Source organism: Cibotium barometz, chromosome 12, assembly GCF_041138505.1.
Source record: "Cibotium barometz isolate CiBa-2024 chromosome 12, ASM4113850v1, whole genome shotgun sequence".
Classification (NCBI taxonomy): domain Eukaryota; kingdom Viridiplantae; phylum Streptophyta; class Polypodiopsida; order Cyatheales; family Cibotiaceae; genus Cibotium; species Cibotium barometz.
The window spans coordinates 12,376,762-12,387,701 of record NC_141057.1 but is presented as its reverse complement, the minus strand read 5'-3'; the positions used below and the strand labels follow the sequence as shown (position 1 = coordinate 12,387,701).

The following is a 10,940-nucleotide window of genomic DNA, read 5'->3' as shown; positions in this document are numbered from 1 at the left end:
CCACTGTACTAGCTCCTCCCTTTTTGTTCCAGCATGTGAGAGCATCTGAACCTGGCCAACGGGATAGGCCATTATAGATAGCTAGCCCATGTGCACTCCCCAAAGCTAGGAAGTGTCTCCCATATTATGTCACCTCTCCTATGTCCTAGGCAGATCTCTGCATCCCTATCTCACCCGCTGCTAGCTCGCGGTACATGGGCTCATCCGTAGCATAGAGAGCTGATTGTTCCCGGCCCGTACGTGCTTTAAAGTCCCCCGTTAGTAGTACATCTCCCAAGCTCGCAAATCTCATGATGTCCTCGTACAGCAGCATATATGGTGATTCTCTTGGCGTAGCGTATCTGGAATGTGCAGGTGGGAAGTAGCATACTGCAATGTAAATGTCTCGAGGTCTCACTTTGATCCACATGTAGCATGCGTCTGCACCTCTATGCATCACAAGTACTGCCTCCCGTAAGTCCTCCCTTAACAGTACTAATGCCCCCCCACTTCCTCTAGTCCCCCCTGCTATGCGTGGTTGGGGTCAACATACTGATTCCCATCTATACCCAGGAACCTCCGGTAATTTACTCCGTGCACATTGGTGTGTCTCTGTATACATGGCAATATCCCGACCTTTGAAAGTGTCCTCAAAGTACCCTGCATCTACCCGTAGGGCTCCATTGCAATTCCACACCGATAGCTTCAAGGTCCCATAGGCCACACCCCGTCAGGATGACTGGCGCTCCCGGATGAATACTTGCCCATCTCTATCTACAGCCCACTTCCCCTCCTTACGTGCTTCGAACACTCGAGGCATGTTTTCCTTCCTGTGTGCTACCTGGGCCAACGAATGTTTGAGTTGACCAGTGTTTTTCCTGTGTATTTTACCGAATCATAGAGAAAGAACCTACTAGCAAATATGCCATTGCCGCTTCACAACACGGATAACATTATGTACTGGCCATTAAAGTTCCATCTACAATTCCTTCAATAATAATCCAAGACAGACTCTCATCAAATACATCACATTATTTACTCTCAAAGCAACAAAGACGTCAATTGTCAGTGAGCTCAAGTGGGTGTTCATCTCACCTCATTGTCTACCAAAAAGTTGACAAGTTCATATCTTCACATCTTTAATGGCTATCTAACACTATGCAAACCTAACTAAGCCATTTACAAATAGTATGGCTACCATTTGATGTAAAATGCAAGGCCCAAAGGCTACCATTTGGTGTAAACACCAAGGCCCGAAAGTCTAGGGCACCTTGGCTTCCACACTGCTCAACCATGGCCACTACTCATAATGGGAGCCTTAAATACATCAACTAGCTAGAACCTACACACTACACCTTCCTAATGCGGACATTAAAGCTATATGCACCACCACACAAAGAGGCAAATATTTGAGAGTCAGATCAGCCTATGTAAACACTCCACTGGTTTTGTGACACAATCTACCTTTAAAAACATCCCTTTATCACTAGTTTTATGACACAATCTCCCTTAAAAACTATCCCTTTACCTGAACAATCCTTGACTTCCCCTAAGGGAAGGATTGCTCTTCATAGGATATCCAAATTCTAAAATCTCACAACTACATCATATCGTTCCCTTTTCACAAGGATAAGGAAGTGGTCTCAAACTCTGTTAGTCCCTCTACTCTGCAATGAGGTAGGCAATCCAAATCGACCCTCACAATACAAATCGACCCTCGCCTTTTGAGAGTTAGACACAATCTTTTGAAGCTACTTCTTCACCATTACCTTCCCCCTTAAGTTTGGGTCAAGCCCCTCCATTCATCACTCTAATGTTAATGACCACAACTTGAAGTAGATCACCTTCTCTCGCAAAAAGCTCATACATCACCACCACTTCAAAAATCACCCATTAAGTTATAAGAAAAGCCTTGTCAGATTATGTTCATGCAGCCATTGTTGAAGTTATCAACTCAAAAAAATACTTTTCTACTCCTGCTCTTAGCTCTGTCTGTGATTGATCATGTGAAAGAAATGACATTGAAAAATGGACGACTCATGCTTGTATACAACAGTAGCATGTGTCTCTACATTCTTACAACAATACTTTACATTCTTACAACGTGATATCCAAGGCTGGTGATGAAAGGACTCTCCACCAACCCCAAAAGGACACCCACTTGATCTAATGATTCTGGTTATGAATCATCTGGGCCGGAGGCTCCTGAGTCCTACCCCACCATGCATTTCTTTAGAAGGGCATCAAGCATGGAGAACAATGAGGAGCATGTACAATGCAGCATAGTACCCACTAAGAGAAGAGAGACTTCAACCTAAATGGGCTGCAGAGTGATGTTTCGTGGAAGCGGCGTAGCACCTACACACTGTAAATGAGTGAGCCTTTAAAGAGGTGATTTTCCCCTGGTGTTGGTGATTCATAGGCCATCTCAGACGTGCTTATGTGATTTCGTATAATGTAAGATGGTACTTCAGCCCTTCAGGTTACATGTGAAGTACCCCTCAAAACTGTCGTGAATCAAGCTACCAAGATATTCCTGATTTGTTCCATAATATGAATTCTAAATTCACTGCTTAATGGACCCAATTCCGGTTTCTCAGTAAACAAAAATCTGTATATTTCCCACTGACGATCCCCAAACACATGCCTTTCAAGGTCTGCCTGCAGCATAAGGGAAAAAACAAACATTAATAACAAATTTTGGTGGTTCAACAGATCCCTATATATCCCACATTGCATTATTTTCAAGCATCTGCAATGTGCAAACCAACACTCAACAAATTCTGAATATTGACATTAAGTAAGAGAGTCAATAGGTGAACCCCAGGCAAGGTGCCGGCACACATAACCTGTGACCCCTTTCACAAAAAAGAATGGGAAGGTCATAGTTGCAGTTTTTGATTTCCTTTGACTCAAACACATTTTGGGTGGCCCAAGCCCACCCAAGTGGCACAAGGTTGGTGTGGGGACTGGCAAGCTCATGCACGCCTCCTCTCTCCCATGTATCATTCAGGCGACCATCCTTGTGCAAGCTCTTTCTTCACCGATTTGTTCCTACCAGGTGCTACAGGCATCCTTTTGCAAAACTGAGCACATATCTGTGATCAGGAAGTTGAAAGCATCTCATTTCACCTCTTGCTGCTGCAAATCGTCATCCTTCATTGCTACCCAGCTGATCATCGTTTTTGCTCATGGAGGGCTGAATTTTCATCTGTTGGTGAAAGGGAGCATATATATGGGGTCTACAGGCTGAGGGCGCCCCATTCCATGCCTCAAACATAAGTTTTCTGCAAACCCTAAATTTGGTCCTGTGCAGGCTGCCACATCAGCAACCAACCTGTAGGGGCTGCCACATCAGCAACCAACCTGTAGGGGCTGTCCAGACAGCTTGTGTGAAGACTCTGATGCGGCCGGAAGGTGTATCGCTGCTGGTCCACTTCATCTACAGTGCTGAATTCTGTTTTGGAGCTGTTTCGGGCGGCCAAAGTGCCGGATTGAGTCTTTGGGCCGCACCCGTGACAGATAGGGAGACTCTAGTGCGGCCAGAATAGTCTAAGTACTAGCTGCTGCTGGAGATTGGGCTCGGGAATCTTCTCCGGTGCCAAGAATTGAGCTTTCAGCCGAGATCTCATTGTGAGGGGTGCAGGTTGTGCTAGTACTGGCACACCAGACCAGTGTGTGGACCCGGAACACCACGGAAAGGTTTGCATTACTTCACGAACTAACGAGGTCTGCTGGAAGGTGGCTACAACTATGGAAACCATCTCCGACAAACTCTGGTTTGATGATTATGTTTTCACATTTCATTATGGCAAATTTGGCTTAAAAGCCCGTGCAACATAGTACCAATAAAATACTCCAATAATATACTTGGTACTTTTGGGGGGGGGGGGGGGGGGGGGGGGGGGGGCGGCCCGGGATTCTGGCCCCGATGTGGTGTTACTAAGCATTTTCTCTTTTTCGGTTTCATCTATGTCTTGAGCTGTCTAAGTATTGCTAAACCACGATACGGTGCCCAATACGAGCTTACATATTGAGGGGTGTATTACATCGGGATCAAAGCACGGTTATTTCCCTCTTCTCATAAGGGAAACGATCTTGTGGCCTTGGAGTCTCGACACCGTGTTGATAGCACACTTGACACTATGGACAGCCAAGCAAGACGTGAAGAGGTGCCCAACTCTAGAGGGTACTCTAGTGCTACACATGCCTCGGATGCATCTCATGGCCGATATGTGGCAAGCCTCATGACCAAATGTGGTTTTGGTGGGACAGCCGCATGGCCAATATGTGGCAAGCCTCGTGACCGAATGTGGTTTTGGTGGGACAGCTGCCCCGTGGCAAGGAAAAACTTTTTGAAGAGGAGCCCAATGCGTTGAGGGCTGAATTGGATCATGTTAAGAGGCAGTTGCAGGCAAGAGAAGAGGAAATGAAGCTTCTTCATGAGAACCCACAGGTTCACAAGCTCATTGAAGCCACCAAAGCTGAATCCATGGTGGACCGTACTTTTGACTCCATAGCCAGGGGTTGGATGTGAAGCCAAGGGAGTTGGCCCTTACTTATCTTTTACGCAATGGAGATGTAATGGAAAGTGAAGCAGGTGTTCTTAAGTTCAAAAAGCCTCCTTGCATAGAGCCGGGTGGTGCCATTTCTCGCAGGATTAAATCTTTTGTACAACAAGAAGAACCCTCCGTGACTTCTCGCCATGCTTTTTTACCACTTAATGCAAGGGGAGAGAGACATGCTTATCCCAAAGAGGGTGGACAGCCAGGTGGTTATGCACACGCAGGACATATTACTTTGCTCATAGAATTGGCTAGTGGAGAAACCACACATGGGCTGAAATTTTCTCGCTATAAAGGTGATGAATATGATGAAAATTCAGCTCATGGTACTCATGCCAAAGAGTATTCCTGTGAGCATGGTGATTCAAGAAGAGATGTATCTGTGCATGCAAGTAGGCCACCGTTGCCAAGGCCACCAATTCAAAGGGCACAAGCCACTGTGCCTCATGTATCTTGCCATAATGTGCAGGATGCCCATGCATCTAGGGCTGCCCCATTGGATAGGGGTAAGAGAAAGAGGGAAGAGCAAAAGCCTAATACAAGAAGGCTCAAGGACTTTAAAGTAGGTGACGAATCCGTCAAGTTTGAAGCTTACCATGGAGAGTATGATGCTTCCAAGGTGATGGCTTCTGTTGCTCAGTTTGATATTGCATTTAGTGATGAGGCTTTTTCCGAGAAGTCAAAAATAAGACACGTAAGCATGTTTCTTAAGGGGACAACTGCTCATTGGTGGATCTCGGAAAAGCTCTCAAGAACTCCTATTGCCAGTTGGGAGGAGTTCAAGGAGAATTTTTATGCTCAATTCCTACCTCCAAATGTAGTTAGGTAAATCACTAAGAAGTGGGACAAGCTTGAACAAAAGGACAATGAGTTGGTCAAATCCTATGTAGCCAAATTTTAGAAGGTTCTTTTGGAAGTTTCCCCATTCATGTATATTGGAGAAGCTGAGAAGAAGTGGAAGTTTAAGTCGGGTCATCATCCGGTGTACCAATCAGGATTGAAGTTGCATCCAAACCACACCTTACAACAGCTTATAGCTTCCACATTGGCTATCGAGCAACTGGAGTTCAAGATCAAGCAATCTTAGAGGGATAGCCGTGGTTACAAAGCAAAAGAGAGGGCTATCCCAAACCTGCAAAAAGGTGGACAGCCACCAAAAAAGGGACTTTAAAGAGGGCAAAAGTGGAGGGAAAGCTCAAAATCTATGGTCCTAGCAAGAGGCACAGGTTTGGGATCACTCCGGAGCAAAGAGAACAATATGCAAAGGAAGGTAAGTGCTTCTCTTGTGGAAGTAAAGACCACATGTTTCGAGATTGCTCACAACGCAAAAAGAAAGAAGAGGATAAGAAACCAAAAGTAAATGTACATGCAGTTCCAGATGTACAAGGAAATACAAGACATGACAATAAAGAGAGCGTTGTATGCAAAGCATGGGACCAAATTAAGGATCAGCCTACTCTTTTCATGTTTGATGATTGTGCCACCGACAACCTTATCTCCACACGTATGGCAGCCGCATTGGGCATTGAGGTTGGGGACATGCAACCCCAAATTGAAGCAGAATGTGCCTTTGTGGGAAAGGAGGTGGAGGTTCCTCCTCTTATTGGAAAGTTACGTGTGCATATTCAGGGATATCTCGACCATGAGCATTTCTTGGTTGCTCCACTCGATGGATGTGATGTGTTACTTGGCAAACCATGGCATCACCAATGACCATCTTGAGCCTTTCAAGGACTACAAGACAAATAAGATTACTTTCATGCATAAGGGTCGCAAGCATGTTATTGATGCTGGCAAGGAAGGGGATTCAATCCCAATTGTATCCCACATCCAGATTAATAAAGCTATGAAAAAGAGCCTTTCCACGTACTTGGTTTTTGTTCGAGATTATGTAGAACATAGTGATGTTCATGTGGATACTTTAACACAGGATAGGCTGAAATTCGTAAATGGCTTTAAAGATTGTTTTGCTGACACATTGCTTGCGGAGCTACCTCCAGAAAGACCGGAGGATCTATTTGGTCACATTGTCTCAAAAGATGGTGTCCGCATGGACCCAGAAAGATTGATACAATCCAGAGTTGGCCAAAATTATCTAATGTACACCAGGTTCAAAGTTTTCTTGGTCTATGCTCTTACTACAGGCGATTCATAAGGCACTTTTCTCTTAATGCCTCGTCATTACATGAGCTGACTAAGAAGAGAGCATCGTTCAAATGGACTAACAATGAGAAGGATGCCTTTCATCATCTCAAGGATGTAATCATACATGGGTCAGTATTGATCATTCCAAATTTGCATAAACCATTCAGTGTAGAATGTGATGCATGTGGGGATTGCATTGGAGCTGTCCTAAATGACATGGCTTATAAGAGCCGATGTGTGCATGATGCCGAGGTTCACTTGGACGTCTATGAGAAAGAACTCTTGGTTGCCATTCATGCCTTAAAAATTTGGAAACATTACCTACTTGGGATTGATTTTATAGTCAAGACAGATCACCAAATTTTGGTGTACTTTCTCAAGCAAACGAAGCTTTCTGAGAAACAAATGAGGGTGGCAAATTTTCTCTCTATGTTTTATTTTCACATTGTACACACTCCGGAAAAGAAGAATCTAGTGGCAGTTGCATTGTCCAGAAGACCATATATGGCTGCAGTTTCAATTGCCTCACATGGAGACTTGTCTGCCATGCGTGATTTGAACCCCCAAAATGCTGATTTTCAACATTTATGGACTGATTTGATGGCTGGTCATGCACATGCATCTTATGTGATAAAAGAAGGATATCTCATGAAAGATAATTGCCTCTACATTGTATCTGACATGAGGCAAAAGGTTATGGACGAATGCCATGCTCCTCCTTATGCTAGTCATAGAGGTATATTGCCTACTACGCACATGATTGAGCGCTATTTCTTCTGGTCAAGTATGTGCAAGGACATAGAGGCATATGTGCGTGCATGTATCACCTGTCAAAAGGTGAAATTTGATACGCAAAAAGCTCCAAGTTTGCTTCAGCCATTGCCCATTCCTTCACAACCATGGGAAAGCATAGCTATGGACTTCATAATGGATTTGCCAAGGACCCAGTAGGGTAATGATGCCATTTGGACGATCCTAGACAGGTTTAATAAACAAGAACATTTGTTGCCTGTCAAGAAGACCATAAAACCCGAGCATATGGTAAAGGTGTTCCTTGCACAAGTGTTCAAACATCATGGTATGCCGAAGTCCATTGTGGGGGATCGAGATCCCACAACTACGAGCCTCTTTTGGAGGGCTCTCTTTGATAATATGGAGACCAAGTTAGAGTTCTCGTCAGCTTATCATCCCCAAGCTAATGGCAAAAGTAAAGCTGCAAATTCAGCCGTGTTAGATCTTCTCAAATGCTATGTTGCATATCAAAAGACAGCATGGAAGAAAAATCTACCGCTTGTAGAGTTTGCCTACAACAACACAGTACATGCATCCACAGGGAAGGCTCCATTTGAGATTATATATGGCAAAGTGGTTCTACCTCCCATCCTTCGCACTAAGGATGAGATCTTTGCTGCTGCTGATGAGTATGTAAAGATCTTGATGTAGCCTTTGCACAAGTACATGAAGCCATTGCTAGATCTCAAGATAAGCATAAAAAGACTATTGACAAACATAGAAGGTAGATGGACATCAAAGAAGGAGATTGGGTATTGCTGAAATTTGAGAAAGCAAGACTTCGCAAGAGGCCAGGTAAAAAGGGAGCATATCCTAAATTGTCTACCAGGTATTATGGTCCCTTCAAAGTAATCATGCAGATCAATGAAGTTGCCTTGAAGTTGGCATTACCTAATCATTCGAAGATACACAATGCTTTTCATGTGAGTTTGTTGTGGAAGTACGTGGGGCCAAAACCGCAAGAGCCTGTCACGAAAGAGCCGCCAAAAGTTGATGTACTAGAAGAAATACTTCAACCAGAACACACAGTCTTCCACAAGGAGAGAGCTAGCTGCAAGCAAACTTTCCAAGCGATACCTTGTCAAGTTTAAAAACTACCTTCCCATCGATGCAAAGTGGGTTGACAAGGACTTCTTCACCGACTATCCACAACTTCTACAGGCGTACCTCGACGCTTTTCAGTTGAGGAGTCGGGACAACTGTTTAGAAGCCCGGGGGATGTCATCATTTGTCCATTTATATGGTTTTCTCCAGTTTCTCATGCCCAAATGTGGCTAGTTTCTAACGCCCAAATGTGGCCAGTGTGTGGATCCGAGTGTTTTGGGTCCCAGTTCCACGCTTTCCAATGTGCCAGATTCATGCCTGAAAATGCCAGTGTTGTACATATTCCATGACCGGGAAATTTGTCCATAAATCAAGTGCACATGCACACATGTTTGCATGCATGACATTGTTTTCGCGTGATCTATATTTGCGTGTTTGCTTGCTATGAATGTCCAATTCATGGGCCTGGGACGCTGATGTGTCGGGGAGACCTACCTCTATAGCCCGTCCAAAACACACCACCGTGAGGAGGGAACTACCACCTAGCACCACAACCCAGCACAAACACCAAATCCAAGCACCAATCCACCCAACTGATGTCCCCTGATTCTCAGCTGACCCAGGCAGATGCCTGAGCACTCTCCAAACTCTTCAAACTGTACCGCTGATTACTCCAAAGGTCCTCCCAGGTCAGCTCTGACCTCCCAGAGCTTTCATCTTCACTTACAAACCTTCAGCTGACTATCAACTAACCAAAAACAACCCCAGCTGACACAAACTGATCAGATACTGACTGTAAACTCTGTCGGACAGTTACTACTGTCCCCAGTTAGAAATGAGTCCTCCAAGCTTCCTCAGAGTTCCTCCAGCATTATCAAACTTCAAGAACTTGCTTCTGGACTTTACTGAGTCTGTCAGTTCCCCCTTGCTGACCCTTGCTTACTGGAAACTCACCCACCTATCCACTTCAACTGACCCAATTCTGAGTTAGATTTCAACCCTCTAGTGTCCGTTGACACCTCCAATCCCTCAAACACTTCAAACCCCACCAAGACTCAACTCCCTACATTCATAGCTGACAGTAGCCGACTCTGTTTCGACTCTGGAACACCTTTCCCTTCAACTCTGCCTGACTGCTAACAGCTGACTGTCAGACCTGACTCAAAATCTCTTGGCTCCAACCCAAAACAACTAGATCTGCCCTTGAATATCCTCTATTGATCCTTCTAAGCCTCAACTGATCCTAGCTAACTCCCTTCTGAACTGATAAAGCCCTCGGTTTTGACACCTAGACCACTAGCAATGCCCAACCTATTAGACTGTCTTATGACTGGTTTCGATTGTCAGCCCAGATCTCACAAGTATTAAACAAAACCAAACCAATGCTTCAACAACATCAGCTGACCTATCTTGACACACAGCTGACCAAGCTTTCTTTGTCAGAACCTGCTGACTGAAACAACTGACACGGTTCTAATTCAACACAAGTTAGCTCTTCACTCACAGTTGATTCTTTTCAAAAAACTCTATCAAAACAGCACAGATAAATCCAAAGCATAGGAACTCATCAATTCAACACAATCAGACTTCCCTGTGAATATAAAAAATTGAGCCGATCTCAACAACCCTGAGATTTTGGAATTTAACAGATAAGAGAGAACATCATGGAACCAAGGGACCTCCACACAATTATCCCCAACAAAAATCCTATATTTCAACTCCCCAAGACCAACAACAACAACAAGAGTTGCAGCTATACCCTGCAGATTTCCACCAACAAATACTGCAGAGGCTTGTTGAGCAAGGCTTTGAGCTGGTCCAAGTTCCAATAGAGTTGCAGCTTTAGAGGTCCTACGGAACCCACCTCCTACAAGACCCTCTAGCACCTCTACAACCTCTGCTCTGGGCGGACCCAAATCTCCTCAAACAAATCCTATGTCGCCTTCTTCTCACAACAATACAAACTTCAATAGCAAGCTATCTCAGAGCTGCGTCACCACAAAAACACCTTGGCTCTCTCACAACTCTCTTCTTTGCAACCAGGCTCACATACCATGCAATTCTTCTCTCTCCTGGCTTCCCACAACTATGCGCTTCTCCTCCACTATCAAACATCCACCTAGCCTCTACTGTACATGTAAGTATTCTTTCTTCTTTTGGCTGAAGTGGCAATGGCTAGTTCTAACTAGCAAGTGGCCACGCAACACTTATCTAATTCTAAGGTTTCTAACCATGCATCGGCGATTTATTTCATTTTCTGGGTTTGGGGTGGACATTTTTATTGGGCATATTCTTTGGGCACAAAAAATCCTATCAACGCCTACCCGTGAACTATGCAAGTGCCTTGTATTCTAACGTGTCTTGTGGCCTGTGAATAGGTAATAAGTATGTCTGAAACCTTTGTTTATTTCATTA

At 44.5% G+C, this 10,940-nt stretch overlaps 1 protein-coding gene across 2 annotated transcripts in view; it reads right to left on the bottom strand.

The window, feature by feature from the left end:
* Positions 1 to 1,880: 1,880 nt before the first annotated feature.
* LOC147633065 (ACT domain-containing protein ACR9-like) overlaps positions 1,881 to 10,940 on the bottom strand; it is a 45,364-nt gene continuing 36,304 nt past the window's right edge. Inside the window, exon 6 of one of the 2 annotated variants that reach the window (XM_086806063.1) lies at positions 1,881 to 2,640. In XM_086806063.1, coding sequence (XP_086662189.1) covers positions 2,497 to 2,640 — 144 coding nt within the window. In that variant the 3' untranslated portion in view covers positions 1,881 to 2,496. The remainder of the gene's footprint in view (positions 2,641 to 10,940) is intronic. The other variant, XR_015267075.1, reaches the window with a different exon arrangement.